Raw genomic sequence first — 27957 nt, 5'->3', positions numbered from 1 at the left:
GCAGTAATTCTTGCACAGTTCAGATCATGGCCTTGCAGGAAGAACTTCCCACAGCTATGCTTTAAAGGCCAGAGGCAGTGACACTTCCTAGGGTCCCACCCTGGGAACCATCCCCAGAAGAGATCTCATTATCTTAGCTCCCAGCCCAACTGTGATCAAATTCTAGGCTGGATTTTGAACATCTGAAGGTCAGCTTAAAAGCAGCTGACACAGAGCTTTGGCTCAACCTTCTCTGAGTGTCCTCTCTCTGGAGAAAACTTGATTCATATTACTTTCACTCTTATATTACTTATCTTTTACTCTTTTACATTATTTTTTAAAATCTTACATTACTTTTTACTTTATTACTATTACATGTTTTTGAGGACAAGAATGGAGAAAACTCTTGGGTCTCTTGGGCTTTGGTAAGTAGCTTAGGTTTCAGTTAACAGGCCTTCAGGGACTGGCAAAGACTTTGTAAGGCTGGTCAGATGCAATAATAGATGTGAAAATGTTTTGAAAAGTTAGGAGAATCATACAATGTGAAATATTATTATTCCTCCACGTCCCCCTCTTCACCTATGTGTATAGAGCTTATAAGTGCTGTTAAACATCTCAAAGGAAGTGAGGTAGCCTCTAGGGGTTTGTTCCAGCGTTTTCTGCAAAACAGAAAAAGCAAAAAGACTATTCACGACCCCAATTACCTGAAGATGTTATCACCACCACCCCTATCCCTCCCCCCAAAAAAATAAGAGATGAAGGAGAAGATTAAACAACTAATCTCACAAGGCTTGAGGAATCAAAGGGACTGAACAGTGAGGGGAAGTTCGGTCAGTCATTAATTGACTTGACTCAGCCTGTTCGCGGGGGAGCTGCTGTCTGAAATGGGGCACCACTTCCTTAGCACCATGATATGCCTGCCAGTGGGCTGGTAACCATACGTTCATACGTATCTGACTCACCTCAAACTGCGGCAGGAACGTGATTTGGGTGGAGGCACCCCCCAGGTCCAGAGTCCCCACAGTCTCCTGGCTGTGGCCATGCAGCTGACCTGTGAATAAGAGCCAGCTCTGAACATTTCTGTTTCCTGGACAGCCCAACACTCCTCTGTCTGCAATTTCTCTCCTGCTCTTGTCATATACTGGAGGAATTCTGTAAATACTCCACTGCTTCCCAGCCCCAAAGGCTGCCCACAAATGCTAACCTAGAAGGACTCTTGCTGCAGCTGAGGCCTTGAAGGCAGGTAATAGACACTAACTTTCTGTCTTTCCTCCCCACCCTCCTTCTTATTAAACAAAAGAAAGAACCTGGAGTGAACGCAGAAAAAAGTGAACAAAGAAAAAAAAGGTATTTTTGCTCCCTGACCATGTGTGAAACCCAGTTAAGGTCTTCGATAAACTTGAGAATATATTACCTGTCAGAAAATTCACAGTAACCCAAGCTAATATGCCTAAAAAAGGAGAGAAAGACAAAGATTATATCCAGAGCATTTTTTACCCCCGTTCCCTAGCCCCATCTTTGCTCTTTTTCTCTCTAAATTTCATGTCTAAAGCATACATTTCCCTCTCCCCATCTTTCCATTTCCTGCTATCCCCTTCCTCCTTGCTTATTTGTTCTCCTTATTATTCTCCTTACTTAGTTCCTTTTTTCTTCAGCACCCCCATCCCTGTTCCCAGTTCCTTTAATCAGATCTTTTATTAACCCTGGCCCTCTCCCCCTAGAACATACATCAATACCTCTCTCACCTTCATAGGATCCATCCATGATGCTAACACTGTCATCTGGTACCAGGAAAGGTGACTTCCTGAAGATTTCTTTTACCTAGAAAAAAAAGAAAGAAATCTGGATTCCCTAAGGCAATAGATTTCCGCATTTTGACTGTATCCTATAATGCTTAGAAAACTACACTCTTCATTTTCCCTAGATAAAATTTTAGCAGAACTCACTCCTTTTCCCCAAGAAATTAGAGAAGGAACTAGGCAAGAAATTATTGGTTTCTTGTAAAAAACAAAAACTACCTCAAAGAGCAGAGCCTGGGCTTTCTTTTCTGGCAGTAAGCGCAGTCCCGCTGTTGCCCTCAGGACCACTGGCGTTCTCTTCCAGTGACTTCGAGGGATTGAGTCTTTGGCCACCTCTAAGAGTTCTTGAACAGTCTCAGCACCCTTCAAAAGAGATGATTCACGTATCCAGTGAACAGTTCATTTAGTGGAGCTTGTCTATTCCCTCAGCGTGCTCTGGGAGAGTACCAGGAATGAGGTGGCAGAGGGCTCCAACCCTTCTCTGCTCCATAGAGCAGAAACCTAAAGAAGCGGGCTTCCTTGAAGAAGGAGAAGCCATTTCATTTTGATTAAGTTATAATAAAAATGATTCTTGGGCTTCCCTGGTGGCGCAGTGGTTGAGAGTCCGCCTGCCAATGCAGGGGACACGGGTTCGTGCCCCGGTCCGGGAAGATCCCACATGCCGTGGAGCGGCTGGGCCCGTGAGCCATGGCCGCTGAGCCTGCACGTCCAGAGCCTGTGCTCCGCAACAGGAGAGGCCACAATGGTGAGAGGCCAGCGTACCGCAAAAAAAAAAAAAAAAAAAAAAAAGCAAAGCAAAGAAAAATGGTATCTAATATTAAAGAATTTCATATTCATTCACTAATAACATATTTTTAAAAATTAGCTTCAGGCCAGAAAGTTGGTATGGTGAAGGAAACAAGGCTTGGAGTTAGAAGACTTGCTCGCTAGCCCTGGGGCCTAACATAGGTCACTTGGCGTTCCTGGGGCTTGGTCTCCTCAGCTGTGAGATGGAGATACCATCATACAAAACTGTTGTATGCGTTAGCTGTGGCAGACTGTGTGGAGCTGCCACAAAAATGCCAGCTGCAGCTGTTATTATGCTACCCCTTTTATGACTTCTACAAGGACAGAACACATCAGGTTCAGTTTTGCATTACCAGCACCTACCTGCATGGCACACAGCAGATGTTCAAATTATGATATGTTAAAAACCATTATTTTAAAGCCATTGTTTCTCTGAGTAAACATCTGTTCTGACAACACGCTGCCTCTTAATCATTATAATTATTAGCAACCACAACACAATTTTACTCTCCAAATGTCAAATCAGTTTCTAATAATGTGGTTGCTTTCAACAGCTCCTAATTTTCTAGCACATTTGCCATTTCATAACAGCAAGCTAAGAAAATAAACATCCTCTCGGTTGTTCAAGTTCAAGCCATTTTTAACATCAGGTGTTCCTTTAGTTAATGATTACACTTGTGACACTGAACAACACCTTTATATATGCTACCAAAGTTCAACATTCTGCCTTATTCTAGTTTATATCATCGTGGCCTCTGACAGGGGGTGCTGTATGTTGTGAGAGCTCAAATGTGAAATACAGTTATGACAGAACTCTACATTCATCTTCTATTACTGAAAATTTTTGTTGTCGTGGGTTTTGCCCAATTTCTAGAATATAAGCATGGTTCTGTGCTGTATAAGGGCACTCTGAAGTGGAGTTCACTGGATCTATAGTCCCTTAATTGCCGTGTGTATACCTCCTACCTTATAGAACTTCACAAGCATTTTCTGCATCTACATTAATTGATGCAGTTGATGGCTTCAAATCAAAATCTTAAACAGTAAATACAAAGAGCGCGGCTTCTTTTTCTTTTTTTTTTTAACATCTTTATTGGAGTATAATTGCTTTACAGTGGTGTGTTAGCTTCTGCTTCATAACAAAGTGAATCAGCTATACGTATACATATATCCCCACATCTCCTCCCTCTTGTGTCTCCCTCCCACCCTCCCTATCCCCTGCCTCTAGGTGGTCACAAAGCACCAAGCTGATCTCCCTGTGCTATGTGGCTGCTTCCCACTAGCCTTCTATTTGACATTTGGTAGTTCTTGAAAGACAGTGTTATCCCTGCATGGCCACAATCTATTTTCACACCTCCTTCTACCTAAGCCCTGGTGAGCCTGGGGTGTACAATTACTGTTATCCAGGAGATTAGCTAGGACAGAAAACTGATCTCACACATGACCTCAATATCAGTAGTGGACAGCATGAGATATTTAACAGCAGTGGTGTGGTCAAGTTATCAAGCCATTTGAGAATCGAAACATCTAATTGTAAAAAACTCACCTGCTTAGGTTGATCTACAAAAGCAGAAAGTCCTGGATTCACAGAATCAAAAATTTCCCCTTCCAGAATCGGAAGCTGTCCTATGTTGTCCATGGAGCAAAACAGAAGAGAGATGGCTGATTATCAAAAGTTAGGCTGTCTCTGGACTTCCCTGGTGGCGCAGTGGTTAAGAACCCACCTGCCAATGCAGGGGACACGGATTTGAGCCCTGGTCCAGGAAGATCCCACATGCCATGGAGCAACTAAGCCCGTGCGCCACATCTACTGAGCCTGCGCTCTACAGCCCGTGAGCCACAACTACTGAGCCCGTGCACCACAACTACTGAAGCCCGTGCACCTACAGCCTGTGCTCTGCAACAAAAGAAGCCACCGCGATGAGAAGCCCACGCACCGCAACGAAGAGTAGCCCCAGCTCGCTGCAACTAGAGAAAGCCCACGCACAGCAACAAAGACCCAAGGCAACCAAAAATAAATTAAAAAAAAAAAAAAAAAGTTAGTCTGTTTCTGATTCTGGGCTCTGTATCATATTAACCTGCTACTTCCCCCAGATATTCCAAGTCATCCCACCTGTGAGGAATGGCTTGCAGTAGTATTGGGTAGGGGGATAGAGGATGAAAAGTAATCACTGAGGGTCCCTCTGCCATTTCTCTGGTGGACACCTAGCTTCTACTCCTTTCCCTAGACTCTGTGTGTAACTTGAGGATAGAACACTGAATATTTAGAAAATGTTAATCTTCAGGGTCCCCCCATCCCCTTTTCCAAGGATAGTAGTGATCTTTCTCTCAAGACCACTCTCAATATTCTGGACTCTGGAGTAATAGTCACCTTTAGAGAAAAGGAAAGACACATTACAGCTATACTTCTTGGACACATGGGTTTCAGACTACAGGCAGTCCAGATCTCTCTTAATTTCACACGAATTAAACCATATGTGTTCAGTTATAGTCCAAAGTGTTCTCTGAAGAAAGACATTCAGTCGCTGTAAGATTCTGTAACTGACATCACACACTCTCAGCGCATTTATTTCTGGGAGGAGTTGCTAAAGTATGGATTTGTCGACTCTGGTGAGGGTACCAGTTGCACGTACCTGGTAATTTCTGCACAAAGGTGTAAACATGAATTCGAGTTCCAGTGCTCCCTGCATCAAACATAATTCCATACAAGGTGCTGGCACTGACATTGATGGGGCACATGGAAGACAGGAAGACACCCTCAAACCAAGTCTGTTGGTCTCTGTAGAAGACAGTGCTGCAAACACAGGACACTACCAGCATGAAAAAGGCTGCCCCCTGGGAAATGGCCATTCTCTTCCAAGATGTAGTGAGTCTTTTGTTACAGACGCAGTGCTGCTAACACACCTGCAGTGGCTTACAGGACAAAGACACGCAAGGTTAGACCAACTGGCCTCTTTGTTTACACTTGTAAAAGAAGAAACATCCGTTATAGAAATCCCACCCCTTTCCCTAAGCTGCTCCTTCTCTATTCCTAATAACCAGCACAACAAGCTAGACCAGGGTGACATAGGCTCTTAGCACCTTTTCTGAAGGGTATCTGGTTGCAAAGGGACATTGGGATTTGACATATATTTTCCCATGCTCTGCTTTTAATTGTAGGGTGGATCTCACATACTCAAAGGCTCTCTCTGCCACCCTGCTCCTAATGTTGAATCTAATTTTTTTCTTTCCATTTTGACAATTTTGTCTTTAGACCATATACTAACACTTCCTCTCTCTTTCCCTCTCTTTCTTCTTCTTCTTCTTTTTTTTTTTTTTGCCGTACTGCGTGGCTTGCGGGATCCTAGTTCCCTGACCAGGGATCAAACTGGTGCCCCCTGCAGTGTAAGTGTGGAGTCCTAACCACTGGACCGCCAGGGAAGTCCCTCTTTCTTCTTTTTGACTGATAAACAGAAGCTTCAATTTCTGAATTAAAAAGTTATAAAAAAGTTACGAAGTCCCTGGTATTGGGGTGTTCACAGCCTTTAAAAATCAGGCCACCTGTGACAACAATATGGCCAGTGGCTTGCACATTCAACCACATTTTAAGGAAATAAATCAACTTAATTCAAAAACACTTAACTAGACCATTATGGTTTTAAAAACATCCTTCACAGGTTAGGCCATGTTATCTCCATAAGAACTTAGAGCAGGTGGGCAAGTTAAGACAGAAAGGCTCAATGACTTGATGAAAGTCATAAAGCAGGTCAGTGGTGAGTTATGGCAAGTTACTGCCTGTATTTCTTAACATGTCCTTAGCAAGACAAAAAACTTATAAGTGTTCAGCACTGTTTGTTCTGGATTTGTATATCATGGTAGGCTGGGTACAAATGATGCAGAAAACCTAGAATGAGATACATGGAAAAATGTCTCCTGCATAGGCTGTATTTTCTCCTGGTATTAATGAAGAATGCCGTATCTATTCTCTAAGATTTAAGGCTTCCTTAATTGCCCTTTATGTACTTTGCTCAAAACAGTTTTGGGTCTTCTGATCCAGCTTTCACCTCTGAACTTCTCCTTGTGTGAGTCATAGCTACTAGTTAAACAAGATCTAACTCCAAAGTCCCCATTCCCAGTCCGCAAATCTCTAACAGAATACTTGGTATATTTGGAGTACAGATTGAGGATCCTTAATAATTCTCAGGTTTGTTGATCTCCCAGGGTTCATTTTATCAAAATGCCTCCCTTCCCAGGTGACATATCATATAAAATAAAGCTAATTAAAGTTAATTGCATTTGGAATGTAAAACTATTTAAAATAACTAGAGTTGTTCTGAAGTACCTCAAAGGCAGAGTTAGAATTATCAGTTTGAGCACTCTTCAAGGCTGAACTTCTGTCGTTAAGAATGAGAGCTACTGGCTAAGGAAAGGAAAACTTAGAATCTCAAACAAAGGAAGCTGATCTCAGGAAATCAACCACTGCAACGGGGCAGCTGCTTGGCCAGATTCGTACTCACATCTTAAATCACTCCCTTTGGTGGATTCTTCTTTTACAGCAACTAGGCTGGTCATGTGGATCAATCTAAAGAACTGAAAAAAACAACCTTTCAGATTCTGAGTATTAACAGATCACTGCCTTGTCCGAAGCTCAAACCACATTTGGACATTCCACATTCCACATTCTCATTCTCAGGAAGTGTATTTAGGGCCTCTCCAGTCACCAGCCTGCTTCCATCACTATGACTGATGCCACAGCAACTTCTTCAGGGCTCACTCATATTTTCTCTATTATTGTGGTTTCTGAAAAGAAACTGCTCCAGCTACTGTTTCCATTAAGCAAACATTTGTTTTCTTCCAAAAGAAATTTCAAGGAGAAAAAAAAATGCATAATAGGTATCTGTTTTCATGAAGTGAAAACTGCAGTCCTACCAGGTGTTCAGTGTAAACTAAACAGTAGATTTTAGAAAAAGCAAAGGATGAACACATAAAACGCACCTTCTGCTCTCAACCCTTACCTTCTAACACCACTTCCAATCTCATTTTTAAGATTAGCTACTTTAAGGATGGTATTAGAAAGGCTTACAACTTAGAGCACATATAATGGTGCACTATTTTACATGACACAGCCTACAAGGCTTGCTCAAATGTCCCCTTCTCAGAGAGTCCTTCCTTGTCTACTATATTTAACATCGCAACCCACCTGGTCACATGTACGTCTTCTACCTTCCTTCCCTGTTTATTTTTCTCCACAGCACTTCTCACCTTCTAATACACTACATAATTTAATACTGGCACATAGTACGTGTTGAATATATATCCTGAAGGGATGAACAGTGATCCAGTGACTCATCCATTTAATAAGAATCTAATAGCTGACTTCTTTCCAAAAGGAGATTAACTACCCATCCATGGGAAGATCATGATTCCAAACTTCAAAGGATGGATTGTTTCTCCCAATGTGTTAATTATTTACAAAGTTTTATACGCTACTCAAAATAATGTACATAGACTGGAGAGTATATATCAGTATATTTAAATCGACTCCTTTCAGAACTGGTCTTCTCAATCTCTCTGGCTATCTCCTTATTCACCCCCAACAAAGCCCTCTCTTCAATTCTTTTGAGACTTTGGTGCCAGCTAGGGTTTGTCACTATGCCCATCTCCTTCTAAGGTCTTTTCAGTGCATCTTTGTCTCTGTAGTAAACACCAGTCCTTCCTCCTCAGCCTCCCCAGAGCATCACACTCTGGATTCCCTTCTTCCATGTCACCCAGAGCTTGAGTCCACAATCCCACAGGACGCGGGCCCCACCTGTGTGCTCACCTGCTCGTGCCTGCCCGATCTCTGTGAATCCTTGCTTTCACTGTTGGTTGCCTTTTGCTCTTTGCTCCTATTTCAGCCTTTCTGAATCAAGCTAGCTTCGTGAATCACATTCACCTTTGTGCTAGTTTGCAACTAACACATGGCATTCTGCTAACTCACTCCCTTCTGTATCCTTCATTCCTCCCTTATCTACCTTTTTTCTGAGTATATATACATGATTGTCTGGTTCATCTACTTTTATAATAGTTAAGTGCCAACTGGCAGAATTACTGCCTATAGGGCTGAAGTTGCTGAGGAACTGAATTCTGTGTGGTTTCTACACAGGAGATTATAATTAATGTTTTTACAACATTATTTAATAATGCTATGTTTACAATTAAAAATATGTAACCATGTAAGAATATTATTGATTCATGTTTTTACAACATTAGCCCAATAGTAGAGAAGTGAACAGTCCTCCTCAATAGCTTCCATCCTTGAGATGAACTTAGAAGGCTGGCATTGAACTGTCTAATAAATAAGCATCACTGAGTTTCTAATATATACCAGACACTGTGCTAGCTTCTAGATACAAAAGAGAATTCAAATATAGGCCCAGCTCTTGAGATCTCAGCTTACTAGAAGGAACAGACAAACCAACAGCTATAATGTACTGTGGCAAGTTCTCTGACAGAACTATGCACAGGGTGTGACAGCAATGGACATAAGGGACAAGTAACTCATCTTAGAAGGAGAAGGATGGAGGTGGAAGGGAGTGGGAGGCTTTTTAAGGGACAAGGGGCATAACCTGAGTCCTGAATCAGAGACAGGAATTACCCGGGGGAAGTGACACAGGAGAACCTTGAGAACTTCATATATTAAGAGTTCAGTATGGCTGGAATGTAGAGGTGTACCAGAATAAAGAGGACAGGTGTGAGAAACCACTGTTCTGGAGGCATCAAATCAGATTTCCAAATGAGTGGGCTTGTTTCCCTTATACAGTTCCATGTCAGGTGACACCTGACAGTTATTTATGGCTTTCTATTCCCTCCTTAAGCAAATATCTATATTGACTGACCTGAATAAAATGACAGTATTTCCCAACAGTGTAAAATAATGGAATGAGAGAGGTGACTAGAAAGGTCTACCAAACGTCTGAAAACACTGAAATGTAGAAGCTCCCACAGCCAATTCTTCTGCGTTCCACAGCATAGCTGGCTTCAACAAAGTTACAAATTAAACACAAAGCAAGTTTAAAATGTAACTAGAATGAAATGTTTAAACAATAAGCTGAACCATGGGAATGGATTAGCCACAACACCCAGAGCATAAGTTAGCCAAGCAAAGTAAAACCAAGGTGGGTCTAAGAAGGTAAGTCTGAGACAGATTTCAGCACGGTAAGCAATGCCTCATTTGAGGATGCAACTTAGGACTTCATACCCGATACCAAGGGCCAGAGCCCTGGAACACTTTGCTATTTGAAGGATGTATAGGTGAAGGTACATAATATCTTTTGTATTTCTAAAGCCAAGTACTGAGCGGGGAACATGTCAGACATCAGGAAATACGTCCTAAATGGACTTGGTACAGTTGGGCTAATGGTATCTGCAGACAGGAGCGCTGGGGCAGGCAGCACCCTCTTTCCCAGTGTCTTACTATGGCTATGTATCACATCCACAATTCCCGTTTCCCCTCCAAAGCAGCCTATAGGAGTGCTGCTCAAGGAAGTATATTTATTCACATATTCATTCGTTCATTTAGCCATTCCAGAAATTATCAGTTGCCTAGTGCTACTTATAAGTATAGCAGGCAAAGATGAATCATCTTAGACCTGCCCTTTAAGAGACTACTGTAGGGCTTCCCTGGTGGTGCAGTGGTTAAGAATCCACCTGCCAATGCAGGGGACCTGCTGCGGAGCAACTAAGCCCATGTGCCACAACTACTGAGCCTGCGCTCTAGAGCCCGTGAGCCACAATGACTGAAGCCCGTGCGCCTAGAGCCCGTGCTCCGCAACAAGAGAAGCCACCGCAATGAGAAGCCTGCATACTGCAGCGAAGAGTAGCCCCCGCTCGTCGCAACTAAAGAAAGCCTGCGTGCAGCAACGAAGACCCAATGCAGCCAAAAATAAATTAATTAATTTTTTTTAAAAAGAGAGACTACAGTAAACAGGAAAAAAATACATGTCCATTTAATTACCTTTGTAAAGTTAAAATGTGACAAGTACCACAGTTCCATGCTCTGAGATTTCAAAGCAGGGAGAGATTACTTCCAGCTGGGATGATCACAGAAGGCCTTGTGAAAGCGGTGGCATTTGAGGAGGATACTGAAGAGGGGAACTAGGGACAGGAGAGGAGCGCTTTTCAGGAAAAAGAAATAGTATGAATCAAGACACGGATACAGAAAGGGGATGGGGGAACCCCAAGGGATAGTAAACAGAGCAGTTTGACTAATTGTAGTAGAAAATAAAATTGTAAAGGCAAACTGAGGTCAGATAGTACAACACACCAAATACTCAGCTAAAGAATTTAGACTTTACTTTGCAGGCGATGGGAAGCCATTGAAAATTTTGAGCAAGGGAGTGTCACAAATATGAACCTGGCAGTTACATGTAAGAAGGATTAGGGTGGGGAGCCTTGGTAGGTTCCACTCACTTGTCTAATTCTACAAGTGTTTACTGGTGCCTACGAAGTACTAGGTGCCAGAGAATTAAAGGTGAATAAACAGACTTTTTAATTCAAGATGCTCAGAGTGTGGCAGAGGTGACAGATACATATACAAATAACCACATCTTTTAAAGTTAATAACAAAAATGCGAAAGGAGCCCAAAGCACAGATGACTAACTCTACCTAGAGGATAAGGAAAGGCATTGAGATGACATTTAAACTGATTATGAAAAATGAGCAGAAGTACCTACATAAATAATAGAGACATGCGGACAAAGAGCAGAGGGACTATGAAAAGATGAAAACAGATAGCAGGGAAACTATGGATAGTCTGACTTCATTTTTAAATTTCCTCAAGAATTTTCTGTCATATGGATTTGAGAAACAAAATGAAAACAAAAAAATAGAAGATCAGAGGGGAAGAGGTATAAGAAGGTTAGCATTTAATGCAGAGGAAAGACTGTGGCCAAAGGAAAACAATCTGAGGTGATAATAATAATAGCAGCTATTATTTATTGAGATCTTAGTATCTGCCAAGCACTATGTGAAGTATTTCACATGGATTATCTCATTTAATCTCACAATACCACCCTGTGAGGTAGTTCTATTATTAACATCCCCATTCTAGAAATAAGACAACTGAGGCTTAAGTAATTGAAGACCACACAGTAGATAAGTGAAAAGAGCCAGAAATCAAACCCAGATGGACTAATTCCAGAGCCCACAGTTTTAACTGCTAGGTCACAGAAAAGGTCAGCCAGTGTGGGACTAGGGAAAGGTAGCTATGGGGGTGGGGAAGACAGTGCAGAGCAGAGAAAGATGGTCAAAGACTGGCATCAGATGTGAAAGTCTTAACAGTAGCTTGATCTCTTTCCTGTGCATGACCAGGAGCTTTTGATCTGTTTCCTGCGGGTCTACCTTTATTACATTTCCAGAATCTGACCATTTCTGACCACTTCCACCACCACTGCCTTGGCCGGAGCCGCATCATCTGTCATATGATTTACTCTAATATTGTCCTAACAGATCTCTTTTACCCTGACTCCCCTAGAGTCTATCTTTAACAAGCAACTAAAGTCATCCTTTAAAATGTAAGTTAGAGCATGTCTCTCTTCTGCAAAGTCCAACAATGACTTCCCATTTCCCTCAGAGTAGCAAGGTCCAAACAATAGCCTTCACGGATCCACCTGCTCTGCCTCCTACCCCATTACCTCTCTGACCTCATCTACTAACAGTTTTCACCTCACTCACCCCACCCACACTCTGTGCTTAAACGTCACATATGCTCCTGCCTTATGGCCTTTGCTCTAGCTGTCCCCACTGTCTGGAACAATCTTTTCCCATATATCCACTTGATGAATTCCTGCAACTCCTTCAAATCATTGTTCAGATGCCGCTTCCGTATAGGGGCCTATCTTTACTACTCTAAGCACTCTCCCTCACCCTCCCCTACCTCCATCTGCTTTCTCAATCCCCCTTACACTGGTCTACTTTTTTCCCTCCACACCACTTATCAATCCTAACATACTAGAGAGATTATTTACTATGCTTACTATCTGCGTTTCTCTGATAGAATATAAGCTCCTTGAGAGCAGAAATCTTTTTTTGTTTTGATGTAGCCCAAGCACCTAGAAGAGTGTCCATCCAGTAAGGTGCTCAATGAGAAGTGACAATAGGAATAAAGTGCAAAGTGACATAAAAAGGGAGAATACTTTCATAAATAGTTAAATTTTTAAGAGAGAACGATTAATGAATACCTATTCAATTTGCTTTAGGAGAAGCTATAATTTTCTTTTTCTGAACCTATTAGTTCTAGCTAAATTCAATCTCTCTAACCAAACACATTCAACTGTTAAAACTGTGATAAAGTGATTTTCCAAAAAAAATCTAAAAGATAGTAAACACTGTTTACATTGTCCAAATTCTCTTCTACATATCAAACCAATAAATATTTTAGGATACTGTACCTTAGTTATCTATTGCTGCACAACAAATAACCCCCAAACTTAGTTGCTTAGAATGACAATAAACATTTATTATCTCATAGTTTCTAGTTCAGGAATTTGGGAGTGGCTTAATTTGACAGTTCTGGCTCAGGGTCTCTCATGATACTGTAGTCAAGACGCAGGCTGGGGCTGCAGTCATCTGAAGGCTTGGATAAGGCTGAGGACCCATCTCCAAGATGGCTCACTCAATGGTTGGCAAGCTGATCTTGGCTGTTGGAAAAAAGTCTCAGGTGCTTCCCACATGGACTCTGTAGAACCTTAAATGTCTTCACAATGTGCTGGCTGGCTTCCTCTAGAGTGGGCAATCCAAGAGAGAGCAATGCAGAAGCAGCAATGCTTTGTATGACCCTTCAGGTCATACACTATCATTTTCCCCATATTCCATTGGTCATACAGACCAATGCTGATGAAATGTGCAAGAGGACTACACAAGGGTACAAATATTAGGAGGTGAGGATCAATGGGGCCATCTTGGAGGCTGGCTACTGCCAGTTATACCCAGTATTTGTATAGTATTTTGTATTCAGCTTTTTCTTTCCAGTTTATATATATTCCTATTAACACAACTTACATACTTCTTGCTTTAGAAACTATATGTTATTCCAATGATATTAACTCTTTTTCATAAATTTATTTATGTTTTATTTTTGGCTGTGTTGGTTCTTCGTTGCTGTGTGTGGGCTTTCTCTAGTTGCGGCAAGCAGGGGCTACTCTTCATTGTGGTGCACAGGCTTCTCATTACGGTGGCTTCTCTTTGTTGCAGAGCACAGGCTCTAGGCGTGCAGGCCTCAGTAGTTGTGGCTCACGGGTTCTAGAGCGCAGGCTCAGTAGTTGTGGCACACGGGCTTAGCTGCTCCGCGGCATGTGGGATCTTCCCAGACCAGGGCTCGAACCCGTGTTCCCTGCATTGGCAGGCGGATTCTTAACCACTGTGCCACCAGGGAAGTCCCTCCAATGATATTAACTCTTAAAAATTAAAAATGTCATAGACTTTTAACTCCTCTGAAAATATCATATCCCACCACTTGAAGCCATTCATTTTTTCTGTTACAGTCCCAATATTTTACTTAAGGAAAAGAATTAAAGTCAGAAAAACTACAATTCAAACAATGTCCTGCTTGTTTCTAAGAGTGAAAATGAGTTTAAATACTTCAAATAAAAGTCAGATAATTTTAGAAAAGAGTAGGAAGAAAAGAAGTGAGTCATTACAGATATCAGTTAATAACTGAATAATAAAAATTACATACTAAATCAAGGAAGATACAGAATGAAAATATATTAACAGAATAGCAATTTTCTTCATGCTACATACAGAAGAAAAATTCTAATACGATGGTAGTATTAATAATTAATACTTAGGAATCTGCCTGCCAATGCAGGGGACACAGGTTCGAGCCCTGGTCCGGGAAGATCCCACATGCCGCGGAGCAACTACGCCTGTGCGCCACAACTACTGAGCCTGCGCTCTAGAGCCTGCGAGCCACAACTACTGAGCCCGCGTGCCACAACTACTGCAGCCCGCATGCCTAGAGCCTGTGCTCCACAACGAAGAGAAGCCACCACAATGAGAAGCCTGCACACCACAACAAAGAGTAGCCCCCGCTTGCTGCAACTAGAGAAAGCCCGCGCACAGCAATGAAGATCCAAATCAGCCAATAAATAAATAAATAAAAATAATTAATACTTAGGTACTGAAGAGATATGTGGTAGAAAGGGATAAGACTGACAACTGGCACAGATCTGAAAACCACTGAAAAATTTTATAACAAGCATTTTTCAAATATTAACTAGATAAAAAAAGGTTTATTAAAAAAAAGCAACTTTTATTAGATTGTTGCCAAGGAGCTATAATAAGACCTGTGAGCATGGAAACTACAGGGGAGAGATAGAACAGGAAAAAGAATTTCCCAATAATATGAGTTGTCTCATGTTGGTGGGGAGAGGAGAATTCTTGCCCCAAGGGCTCAGCCCAAATCTGATCACACTGTCCAACTGGATTCACAAATCTCTTGAATGAGATTTCTTTCAAGGTTCCTTCAACACTAAGATCAAATACTCTCTCAATAAAGGAATTGGAATTGGTAGTTACCAACAAATATAAACAGATTACTTCTTTCAGTACTTTATTCCACTTTAATAAAATCATTAGACATATGTCAAGAAGGCCCACTCTGTACAATGAACCATCTGAGCCTTATACTGAAATGAGGTCAGGCAGTGCATGATTTCATTGTTCATTGTTTCAGGCCTGACTTAGCTGCAATAATCACCGCATAGGGAAGCTGTTGCTACTGCTGCCTCACTTTCCTCACAAGTCACAAGGGCTTTTCTTCCCTATTCATTAAAAGTAGAAAGTCCTTTAGGTAAGAAGATACTATTAATCAGGAGAGGATTAATATTGCCCCAATGAGCAAATATAATGAAAATCTAAGGTGATAAACTATCTCTGCCTCCAAACCCATATCCACCATGGGAGGCACTTATTTGCAGAAGAGGAATTGCAAGGATCAGTGCCATGTGTCACTGTTTATACTGGAGTTTGTGGGAAGAGAAGTGAAAACATATTTTCCTTTTCTTGTTATCAACTGAAAAACAGCTACTCCTTCAAACATGTTGAATCAGTATGAAAAACTTGAGAAAGGCAAATATTACAATGATACCTCATGTATAAAGCAAGGAATAGGGGTGCCATATAAGTACATTTCCTCAAATGTGTCTTTTTAAAAAACATTTATTTATTTATTTATTTAGGCTGCATCAGGTCTTAGCTGCGGCACGCAGGATCTTCATTGCTGCACGTGGGATCTTTTAGTTGAGGCATGCGGACTCTTAGTTGCGGCGTGTATGTGGGATCTAGTTCCCCGACCAGGGATCGAACCTGGGTCTCCTGCATTGGGAGCGCCGAGTCTTACCCACTGGATCACCAGGGAAGTCCCTCAAAGATGTCTTTACAATATTTCTTCTCTAAATACCGTAACATTTTTATTTTAATAGTGTTTGGTAAACATGTTTCTAAAGTGACATATTTTATTTATGGTTCAGAGTTACGATTATGATCATCAGCTATATTTTTCTGTAAACTTGGGATGCCTTCAGGGACTATAGGTCTGTAGGACTGTCTGCCCTTCTGCCAACTAATAGTCGCAGATTGCTATGCTTTTTGAGCTAGTTTTCCTTGACATCATACTATCTATTATCGCTGATCAGTGTTGTCATGTGCCTGACTCCTTCAATAAGCTGCCATCATCTAATTTTAAAAAATCTTTTGTGGGATATGAACCAGAGAGCCATAATCATGAGACTTTTATGTCAACTTACACAAATGAGGGCCTCTCCAACATATAAGGGTTGTGGAATCTGTGACAGCTTTTACTGGCTCATTGATCCCTTTCCATTTACTATCAGCTCTCAGCTAGGAATAAGAAAGCATAAATCTGACCTATGGAAAAGTAGGGTATTACTTTATATAGGTTACTTACCAATATCTTCTTTTCCTTCTAGGCTTTCCGCTTTGTTTCCTTCAACTAATGTATCACTTTTTCAACCTATAGAAGATGGACATGGATACTCATAAGACCAAAGTTCTCTTTTTTTCTCTCTTGTCACTATGCCTATTTTTGATTCAATTATCTCTTTTTGCATTTCTGTTTCCAATCTATTCAGGCTCTGGAAAGCAGATCACCAAGTTAATCTCCTGACTTGTAGTCTAGTACTCTTGGGCTCTTTCTCCTCTTTCACAATTTCTTTTCAAACTACAACTGCAGCCATTCTAATAAAATCACTTGTTTACAAAAGCAGCAATAACAAGGGGAGGCAAGGCACACTCCCTCTGAAAGCTAGAGTACATTACTGTGTAGATGTATGTGTGCACATGTATTGGGGGGCAGTGATTAAAGAGCTAATCCATAAACAAAGTACATAAGTTTATGCACTTTGTGAGGTCCTTTTTTGGCTGTGAAGAACTCAAATACCAGTTGTGTGTTCCACAATGTGCTCGAGAGTGGTACTATTACATAATGAGTATGTGGTTAAAAGGGCCTAAGCCAATCCCAGTCCTAGGTACATATCCACAAGATTAAAAACAGGGACTCAAATAGATATTTCTATACCAATGTTCACTGCAGCATTATTCACAACACTCAGACGTGGAAAAAGCCCAAGTGTCCATCAACAGATGCATAGATAAACAATATAGTATACACAAATACAATGGAATATTCTTTAGCTACAAAAAAGAAGTTCTGATACATGCTACGACACTGATGAACCTTGAAAATGTTACACTAAGACACACACAAAAAGTGTGATTCCACTTACGTGAAATATCTAGAATAAGCAAATTCACAGAGACAGAAAGTAGAGTTTACCAGGGGTTGGGATGAGGGGAGAATGGAAGTTATTGCTTAACAGGTCCACAGTTTTTGTTTGGGGTGATGAAAAAGTTTTGCAAATAGATAGTAGTGATAGTTGTACAACACTGAGTATATAATTCATACCACTGAATTGTATACTTAGAATGGTTAAAATGACAATTTTTATGTTATATATTTTTTACCACAGTTAAAACAATTTTTTCTTTAAAAGCAGAGGGAACCAAGCACTGCAAACATAAGATCATAAGAGGAAAAACTTTGGCTACTATCTCAACAGAGCAACAGTTATGACAATGTTCATCCCTGAACTACCTCATGAGCCAATTATGACTTAAATTCTGAAGGGTGGTACTGATACTCAGAAAACGTCTTTGAGCATCTGAGTTTATATAGTATCTTCTATTCTCCCAGAAAGAGAAAGTTAAACTTACCAATGCAACATAAACCTGAAAATTATACATTTAAGAGAGGATGTGAACAATGTTATAAATTCTAACTATAGGGCCTCCAAAGCAAACATTTTCAAGAAAGGTCTTCTTACATTTTGTTTACAACTTCAATGCTTCTCCAGGTATCCCCTTGGTATTCTAGGATGGAATGAGTGGTATCTACCCCTAAGGATGCAATCTTGAAAACATTTCTATTAAATTTTCCTTTTAAAAACACTTATATTGTATACATGCTAATACACTGTACTCAAAACAAGAGACACCTCAAACTGGCATCTCCAAACATCTCCCTTCCTCCATGCCCCTGCCCCATACAGAGAGGGTTAAATGGATTCTCTAATTTCCTGTCTTTGTTAATGGCACCACAAACTTCCTAATTCACAACTCAAAATCTTCATCACCTTTGAATTCTCCTCTCTCATGCCCAATCTCTTATCAAGGATTGATGATTTTTGCTTTGCAATATCTTTCCCATCTCCTTCTTCCCTCCTAGCTTCTTGCTGATATCTAAAGTCTGGCCTTTATTACTTCAGACTTGGACTGCTATAGCCTCTTAACTGGTCTTCCAGTCACCAATGTCTCTCTTCTCAAACCCATACGCTACCGTCTTCCTAAATACTACTTTCATCGTTTTCTCACTAGACTGTAACCCATATCATGGCAGGGATTCATTCATCTTTGAGAACATTGCATAACCAGGCATATGCAATGGTTAGTTAATTCATCAATGTCTGTTGAATGAATTAATGAATATATAAGTCACATCACTTTCCTTCTGAAAACTTTCATCAACTTCCCACTGTCCATAACAGAAGTTACAAACTCAAATACTGGAATACCTACTGGGGCCAGGCAGAAAATGTAAGTAAGTAAAGGTGTGTGTAATCAACAGGAAGTTGTGGGGACTGTGTAAACTGGAAAGCACATGTCCCATCTTGTCCCCTCTAAAGGGTAAGTTGCTTGCTGTTCCCACAAATTGCTGCCATGATGAAATACAAGCTCAGTATTGCCAGGTCTTCTGATTTTTGAAAATAAGCTAAAAGCACAGATTTCTATGTAGAATCTGGTTTTTAAAATAGTGACAACTAATTCCATTAAAAAAACAAAAAACAAAACTCAAAAAACCACCATGCAGGCCAAACAAAACATATCTATGGGCCAAATCCAGCTCTCAAGTTTCAAGTTGGTGACTCTGCTCTGTAGGATTAAAAGACAAACTTCTTGCCTAACATTCTAAGTCCCAGCCTACCTCAACCAAAGTTTTTTGCCCACTACTTTCATACAAAAACCCTTTGCTCTAAGCACACATCAGAGCCACCTGGAGGGCTTGTTAAAACATGGATTGCTGGGGGAATTCCCTGGTGGTCCAGTGGCTAAGACTCTGCACTCCCAATGCAGGGGGCCCAGGTTCAATCCCTGGTCAGGGAACTAGATCCCACATGCCGCCAAGTAAAGATTCTACACACCGCAATGAAGATCCCATGTGCTGCAACTAAGACCCGGCACAGCCAAATAAATAAATAAATATTTAAAAACAACCAAAAAACATAGATCGCTGGGCTTCACTGTCAGCATTTCCAATTCAATAGGTCTCAAGTTGGGACTGAGAATCTGCATTTCTAACAAGTTAGCAGATGATGCTGATACTACTGGTGCGTGGACCACACTTCGGGAACCGTTACTCTAGTTAAATTACTCCTTGTCTCAAGCACACGCTGATTTTGCTCATTTGTTCTACCTTCCCAGAAAGCCTTCCCTTTTACTTTCAGCCTACCTCCTCCTGTAAACTTTCTGATAGTCTTTCATGCCTGCAAATTCCTGTAGCACGTAGGGTCCATATCATCTCTGCTTTATCCATCACTGCTTGGTGAATTTTATTGTTAACTGTTTGTGCATAGCTTCCAATGAGGAAGCTATGTGTATTGTATATTCTCAGAGGTCAATGTCCAGGTCAGCATGTTATACACCTGACTGTAAGCCACTTGAAGGCAGGGCCCTGTCTTGTCTCCCACTGTACCCCTCAAGCTATCAGAGCCTGGTATTCAGTTGGTACTGTACCTACTAAACATTTCTTAAATGAATGAACATTTGACAGATCCATGAAATGAAAAGTGCAGATAAGCAGGTTTGAAATTTGGGTATATGACTTTTTTTTCTATATAATTTATTTATTATTTATTTGGCTGCATCAGGTCTTAGTTGCAGCACACAGGATCTTTGCTGCAGTGCAGGCTCTTCGTTGCAGCATGCGGGATTCTCTCTAGTCGCGGCACAGGGTCTCTAGAGCACGTGGGCTCAGTAGTTGTGGTGCATGGGCTTAGCTGCCTTGCAGCACGTGGGATCTTAGTTCCCTGACCAGGGATCGAACCCACATCCCCTGCATTGGAATGCAGATTCTTAACCACTGGACCACCAGGGAAGTTCCGGTATATAACTTTTCTTAAAGAACTGACTTTAAGGGGGGGGGAAGCGATGGGGGGGGGTGGGATGAATTGGGAGATTGGGATTGACATGTATACACTGATATGTATAAAATGGATGACTAATAAGAACCTGCTGTAGAAAAAAATAAATTAAATAAAATTCAAAAAAAAAAACCACCTGACTTTAAGTCCTGTGTAATGGTTTTGTCAGAAAGGACAACTAATAAAAATTGAATATTTTGCAAATAAATTGCCAATAGACAATAATCTGTGGTAACAGATTCTGTATATAAGTAAAACAGTGAATGTTAAACTGATTTGAAAATTTATAAGATTATATCCTTTATCTCCAGGATTCCTTATCCTCTGTAGGGATGTGAACTAGTCATTATATTGTTAGGGGAAACCACTGACTGAAACCGCCCACCCTGGCCAGGCACCACAGTAACCATCTGCATGAGTTATCTTGTGACAGGAGGTCCTGGTAAGGAATGTGGAACTAACAAGCCACCACAAACTGGAAGAATTCGGGAAAAGTCAAAAGAAGAGAGGAGACATGAGTCCATATGTCCTACCAACCTCCCAGAATCCTCCTCACTGGAATCCATCTTGGCTGAGTGATGCGTGTGCCACCAGGAAGGACGCTGAGTCAGAGTGATTGGCCAGAGACAACCCAGAAACTAACCCCATTACCATAAAACCTGAGACTGCGAGCCACGTGGCACAGCAGTTTTCTTGGGTTCCCTTACCCTCCTGCTCTCCACCCGGGTGCCCCTTCCAAATAAATCTCTTGCTTTGGCAGCACGTGTGTCTCCTCAGACAATTCATTTCTGAGTGTTAGACAAGAGCCCACTCTCGGGCCCTGGAAGGCGTCCCCCTTCCTGCAACAATATCACAAGATGATAGCTATTTAATAGAATTCTATATTTGTACCACATGTAATGAAAAAGTAGGATGAAAGTAACTCTCCATGATATTCAGAAATATTGATCAGTCTCCTTCAGATGACAATAAATGCATCCAAGATTCTAAAGGGTGTGTGAAAACAAAACCCAAAACTGTTCACCTGGTCTCTTCTACTTATAAAACAGCATCAGCTATCAGGCAACTTCAAGGATGATTTATGAGTAGAAACTCGGTCTCCAAGCTAAACCAGAATAAAGTCACAGATGACTTTAGAGAGTAAACCCAATTCTGGAACTACTGGAAGAAAAAATTAGAAATAATATGTATTTTGAGATCTAATCCTAAGTTCTTATTTGGCTTTTTGAGCAACTCCGCACTTGATGGTATTACAGTCAATGGGACAAGAGAAAAGTTAACATCTTTTGGCAAAGACAGAAAATCCAATTCAGGAAAACAAAACAAAACCAACCCAGGAGCAAATGAAGTACATTTACAGCTTTAGAACTACCATACGACCCAGCAATCCCACTACTGGGCATATACCCTGAGAAAACCATAATTCAAAAAGAGTCATGTACCAAAATGTTCATTGCAGCTCTATTTACAATAGCCAGGACATGGAAGCAACCTAAGTGTCCATCAACAGATGAATGAATAAAGAAGATATGGCACATATATACAATGGAATATTACTCAGCCATAAAAAGAAATGAAATTGAGTTATTTGTAGTGAGGTGGATGGACCTAGAGTCTGTCATACAGAGTGAAGTAAGTCAGAAAGAGAAAAACAAATACCGTATGCTAACACATATATATATGGAATCTAAAAAACAAACAAACAAACAAACACAAAATAGTCTTGAAGAACCTAGGGGCAAGACGGGAATAAAGACACAGACCTACTAGAGAATGGACTTGAGGATATGGGGAGGGGGAAGGGTAAGCTGAGACAAAGTGAGAGAGTTGCATGGACATATATACACTACCAAACGTAAAATAGATAGCTAGTGAGAAGCGGCCGCATAGCACAGGGAGATCAGCTCGGTGGTTTGTGACCACCTAGAAGGGTGGGATAGGGAAGGTGGGAGGGAGGGAGATGCAAGAGGGAAGAGATATGGGGACATATGTATATGCATAACTGATTCACTTTGTTATAAAGCAGAAACTAACACACCATTGTAAAGCAATTACACTCCAATAAGATGTTAAAAAAAAAAAAAAGATAGCAGAGGTGTAACCTCACATCCAGATACTTGCCCTACCTACCAGGACCATAATGATCTTGTCTGCATGAGGATTCAGCCGAGACACTTCACATTTCTATGCTGACCAGGAACCATGCAAACTGGGCAAAAAAAGAATTACAAAACCAAGTCAACAAAACACTAAATGCTTATCCCAAGTTTTAAACGCATTAGCATTCTAAACAATAAAACAAAGCACGGGACTTCCCTGGTGGCACAGGGGTTAAGAATCCGCCTGCCAATGCAGGGGACACGGGTTCGGGCCCTGGTTGGGGAAGATCCCACATGCTGCAGAGTAACTAAGCCCGTGCGCCACAACTACTGAGCCTGAGCTCTAGAGCCCATGCTCTGCAACGAGAAGCCACGACAGTGAGAAGCCCACGAACCACAAGGAAGAGTAGCCCCTGCTCGCCACAACTAGAGAAAACCCGCACACAGCAAGGAAGCCCTAACACAGCCAAAAATAAATAAATAAATTAATTAAATAAAACAAAGCAAATTTATTCAGCGAAATAAACTTCATAGTAAAACTACCTACAAGAAAGTATGAAAGGAAATGCTACCAGATAAATTGCTAAATAGCAACTTCCTACTCTACTATCTGTACCATTGGATGTTTTTTACAAACATATGACTGAATAATAACATCCAGTTCTTTGGCAGAGATGTGGAGGTTCAGAAGACTACAGATTCTAGACCTACATCTACCACAGTGTGAATCTGGGCATTTCTCTTAGTCGTATTCAAGTTACAACAGCTTTAACTACAAAATCAAACTTAAAGTCAATAAAAATATGCTGTATAATAAAATAACTATAATGTACATGTAAGTAAAGTATTATGCATATATATTAAGAAATAATGTTGTTACAGTCAAATTTTCATGTTTATAAATGAGTCTACAGACAACAAAAGTTTTGGACTTTCATATGCACAGTAACCAATTTTTTAGAATGAATTCCAAATGTCAAGCCTCTGACAGAAGATGCCCTACCCTCTCTTTCCGGCAAGTTATCAATAGGGTGCATGTTCAGAACCTTAGACACAAAATCAATAACTTTATAGCTTCTATATGAGAATAAACCCCTTCAATGTATAATTCCACCATGGGCTCATGGAAATGTGACATGCAAATAGAGGGGGGGGAAGCACCAGAAGAGGGTAAGCCACTATCATGCAAGCAAATGGTATGGCTAAAAAGATTTCCAGCGCTCATTAATATTAACACCAATCAGCATGTTCCCCCTAACCACTGAATTCAGAAACAGAAACGACGTAAGTGGAAAAAAAAAGGGGGGGTTTGCATCAGAAACCTCTGGAAAGGGTGTAGGGATTAAGTTCTCCTTAGCGAAATGGAGAAGGAAGATGTACAATGAAGTTTTTAAAGAAATTTAAAATTCAATTTGAAAGGGAGAATAACGCACAGCAGAGCTTCAATCACAAGTTTTCTGTTGTCCCGGCACCTAGAATTCCCTGTCTTCCTCAGTAACTCCCGGACTAACTCACTGAATGAAGGCAGAAGCACAGAGCTCCTCCTCCGAAAAAGGCGAACAGTACCTTTCAGTACTACTCCTTTTCACTGGCGTGCTGGAGGGGGGGGGGGGCGGAGGGGGGCACCAAACCAAAACCAAAACGCACCAAAATGCATGAGCTTTCAACTTTACGCGACTCGCAGAAAAAAAAGAGGGCTGCGAACGCAAGAGCTTATTAGCAAATGGGAATCCGGGGCTGGCCCTGGGCGGGCAGCGCCGGCCACGACAGTACAGAACGGGACCGAGGGCCTGACCCCAGCACACCCCTCTTCAAGGACTCTCCACGAGGCCCCGGAGCCTCTCCCAACCCAGGGGGCAGCCCTTCTGTCCCCGCCAGGCTTTCCGACGCCAACAACCGCTGCCCGCCTCACCCCCAGCCCCCCTCAGAGGAGTCCTCAACTGCCTCACCAAAAAATGTTTGGCCTGGGAAGCCCGTTGGCTGCGCCATCCCTTACAGAATTAGCAAGAGTTAAAAGCCAGGAGAGGGAGAAGGAAACCCAAAGAGTCGGGGGCAGCTTCGGGAGAGGCGGCGCAGGGACGAGAGCGAGGCTGCCACGGCCACGGTGGCTGCAGCGCGAGGGAAGGAGAGGACGCACGGGCGAGACGCGAAACGCTGCAAACCCGGCGGGAGCGGCGCTCTCACGACCGCGGCGCGCCGGGCGGACCCGCCGCGAAGCCAAGCCTCCTTAGCGGAGAGCGCCCCCACCGTCGCGCAGCCACCCGGGACTGGCCCCCTCCGGCCTCCCAGCCCGCCCCGCCGCCCTCCCAGCCCCGGCCCCCGGCTGGCTCAGGCATGTCCGCTCTCGCACACTCACCGCGCGCGCGCGCGCCTCCGCGGGGCGGCCGCCCGCCGCTCTCGGCGCGATCTCCGCTCCGCCCCCTGCGCCCGGCCAGTGGACTGGGCCCCGCGGGGCGGTGTCGGGGCTACGTCACGGGCGCGTGCGCTCTCTGAGCACCGGCAGCGGCCTGCGCGGGTAGTTACGGGCTCAGTGTGCCGGTTGTCCTTGGAGACGGGGCGGGGCCTGGGCGGCGCAGAGAGGCGCCAACGGCAGCAGGGCCCCTGGAGAAGCCAAGATGCCATCGAAGGGAAAGGACGAAAAGAAAGGGAAGGGTAAAGGTAAAGGCAAAGACAAAGGCGAAGACAAGAAGAAGAAGTAAGGAGAAGCCACCCTGGGGTCCCTGCTCCCTGGGCCTACCCTCCCGGGATTCTCAGGGGCGGGCCAACTGGCGCCCTCCCGCCTCCCCTCCTGGACCCTCCTCTCTCCCCGCTTCTGAGAAGGACAGCCCCCATTGTTCAGATATTACCAAAATGCACGCCAAACCATACTACTTCAACTAAGACAAGAGTGTGAGGCTTGGGACCCTGAAGTAACTTAGATACAGCCCCTGCCTATGTGTAATGCGCTAACGAACGAGGAGGAGGCAGATAAGTTCCCAAAGAACAGAAGTAACATAGGACCGAATGAAGTTAAGTGCCAGTGGAGGGAAAAAGAATAGAGAATGCGGAAGAAGGGTTAGTTCTGACCCTAGATGTGAAGGTCAGGATAACATGTTTTAGGATATCGAAGGTCCTCTAGGCCTGTGCTGTCCAATAGGGTAGCGTGTGGCCATTAAAATTAGTTAAAATTAAATAAAATTAAAAATTCAGATCCTCATTTGTACTGGCTACATTGCATGTCCTCAGTAGGCACATGTGGCTAGTAGTGGTGACTGTATTGGACAGCCCAGATATAGAGCATTAACACCATCACAGAAAGTTCTGTTGGACGGCATTGCTCTAGACCAGTGGTTCTCCGCCTGGGGTGATTTTTGGCTACCAGGAGACGTTTGTTAATATCTGGAGACATTTTTGGTTGTCACATCTGGGGACCTCTAGTGGATAAGAGACAAAGGATGCTGTTAAATATCTTACACTGCACAGGACAACCCCCAGCCCCACTCTAAACAAAGAATCGTGTAGCTCAGAATATTCGTAGTTGGGAAGCCCTGCTCGAGGCTTTAAGCTTCTCTAGAATAGGCACTAAGCGTTATTCACAGTATCTCTAGCACCTAGAAGAGACCCTGGATCATAGCAGATGCTTAATATTTGTTAAATAAACAAATTAAGGTGTCTGCTTGTGTATGCTTCAACTTGGATCTCCCCCCTCCCCCCCCGCACAAGAACTATGCTCTGGTGCTCTGGGTTCATTATTTTTTGCCTGTAGCCTGATTGATCTCAGCTATGTGGTTGAGATGATCGTGGACATCCAAAGGATCTCTGGATGATTGAAGTAGTTCCTTGGGCTTTTTTCAAGGATTCCTTTTGGTTCAAAGGAAAACATAAAGGATTTGACCAATTCAGGTAATTATTCATGTTTCCGCAAAGTGATCAGAATTTCTGAAGTGGATAGTATTGCGCTGGCACTAAAGCTTTGCAGGCTTGGAGTTGCTGCTAGATTGCCACTAAACCTATTAGATGACCCTAGTGGTTCCTAGACACATTGGAGTCATACACATTGTCCAACAACACTATATATGGGACCACAAGGAAATCCTTGCAAAGTTTATAAAGTAACTTGTTTAAGAGAGTAATGCATGCTCAATACAGAAAGTTTAGGAAACATAGAAAGTCAAACAGAAAACAAAACCACCTGTAGTCCCATCATCCAAAGATAACCACTACTATCATTTTGGAATATTCTTTTTCTTCTTTATAAAATGATAGCCCAATATACAAATTTATTTGTAACTTTTTTCCCCCAATGTATTATATAAGTATTCTTCTACAGTGTGATTTTTTAAAAAGTATAACTGTGTAGTTAGTCTAGCCTTTTTTAGAAGTGCCAACGGCTTATAACATTCCTGGAACTCACTAGCATGTTTTCTATTTTTGACCATGCAGCTGCAGTGCACATATCAACAAGGAGAAACACTGAGGCTAACAGACCATATATATTTCTTATTAACTCATTTATCCAACAGTATTTGCTCATATGTGCTAGGCAAATGCCAAGCAAAAAAATAACAATAAAGAGAAAGGTGTAATACTAATATAGTAGAGAAATAGTTATATGCTGTCAATGTGTCCTCTTCCTGTGCAGGAAGATGATAAAAGTTGAGGAATCTGCCATGGAGAGAGCCAAGGCCAATGCCTCCCTTTGGGAGGCCAGGCTGGAAGTCACAGAACTCTCTAGGATTGAGTATCGTGATACTTCCCGGAGACTGGCAAAATATAATGAAGAATTAAAGAAACAGCAGTATAGAATGGAGAAAGACACAGTGTCTGTATTGAACTACCTGAAGAAACAGGATCAGGAGAAGGATAATCTGGTAGGTAGGTAGAAACCCTCCTGAGCCTTAGTAACTACCTCTGTGGTTATACTGGTGTGTTATATATTTCAAGGATTTTAATTCCTGGAAATCTCATCACATAGTTAAGACACTTCAATTGACTTTATCTCTCCTTGAAGCAACATGTTATTTCAGAATGGCTTTACTGTCAGAATTGGCTCTTTCTTATTTTCAGCCTCGTCCCATGTTTTCTTGCCTGAAACAAAGGTTGATGATCCTAAGGGAATATTATGATCAACTTTATTTTAAAAACAAGAGCATGATATATGACCTATATATATATTTTATGATACTGATAACTACCTAAGTAATTAATGATCTGTAAAGCAATTCACCGATAATCCGTGATCACATGATTATGAACCCAGCAAGTTGGATCTCTTCTTTTGGGCCTGTTGAATCTTGAATTTATCTTATTGAACTTTGTTGAAATGTTGGGAGTAGAGCTATCATTTTAAATCTGGGAAAAAAAGGGAAGGGAACTAACATTTTGGGGCCTCTGTTTGTGCCAGGCACTATACTAAGTACTTTACCTCTGCTATGTCATTTAGTCCTTTTAATAACCCCCTGTAGCTACAAATTGTCATTCCCATTTTACAGAAAAAGAAATTGACTCTCAGGACAAGTAACTTGCCTGAAGTCACACAGCTAGTGGGTGGAACTTAGGTGTGACTTAAATTCTTCTCT

At 42.0% G+C, this 27957-nt stretch overlaps 2 protein-coding genes and 1 non-coding gene across 19 annotated transcripts in view; 2 read left to right on the top strand and 1 right to left on the bottom strand.

Annotated features, from left to right (window-relative positions):
• ENTPD5 (ectonucleoside triphosphate diphosphohydrolase 5 (inactive)) overlaps positions 1-24822 on the bottom strand; it is a 36468-nt gene extending 11646 nt beyond the window's left edge. For 2 of the 16 annotated variants that reach the window (XR_010941935.1, XM_067730554.1), the window contains exons 1-11: positions 24537-24614; positions 22431-22509; positions 16493-16558; positions 7061-7133; positions 5198-5477; positions 4111-4190; positions 1998-2141; positions 1725-1800; positions 1394-1429; positions 942-1030; positions 559-638 (exon numbers count right to left, since the gene is read on the bottom strand). Coding sequence is in view for 15 of the 16 variants with exons in the window: in XM_067730554.1 (XP_067586655.1) it covers positions 559-638; positions 942-1030; positions 1394-1429; positions 1725-1800; positions 1998-2141; positions 4111-4190; positions 5198-5414 (722 nt within the window). In the remaining variant the exon portion in view is untranslated. The other 14 variants (XM_067730599.1, XM_067730591.1, XM_067730561.1 and 11 more) reach the window with 14 other exon arrangements.
• On the top strand, positions 19191-19263 carry TRNAG-CCC (transfer RNA glycine (anticodon CCC)). The gene has a single exon. It is a non-coding gene; the product is annotated as a tRNA-Gly (tRNA).
• Positions 24823-24910: 88 nt separating the features above from the next.
• BBOF1 (basal body orientation factor 1) overlaps positions 24911-27957 on the top strand; it is a 39208-nt gene continuing 36161 nt past the window's right edge. For both annotated transcript variants that reach the window (XM_067730407.1, XM_067730401.1), the window contains exons 1-2: positions 24911-25094; positions 27021-27249. In XM_067730407.1, the coding sequence (XP_067586508.1) occupies positions 25015-25094; positions 27021-27249 (309 nt within the window). In that variant the 5' untranslated portion in view covers positions 24911-25014. The remainder of the gene's footprint in view (positions 25095-27020; positions 27250-27957) is intronic.

Source organism: Pseudorca crassidens, chromosome 1 (assembly GCF_039906515.1).
Source record: "Pseudorca crassidens isolate mPseCra1 chromosome 1, mPseCra1.hap1, whole genome shotgun sequence".
NCBI lineage: Eukaryota > Metazoa > Chordata > Mammalia > Artiodactyla > Delphinidae > Pseudorca > Pseudorca crassidens.
The sequence above is the reverse complement of the archived record's forward strand: the minus strand, read 5'-3'. Positions and strand labels throughout refer to the sequence as shown.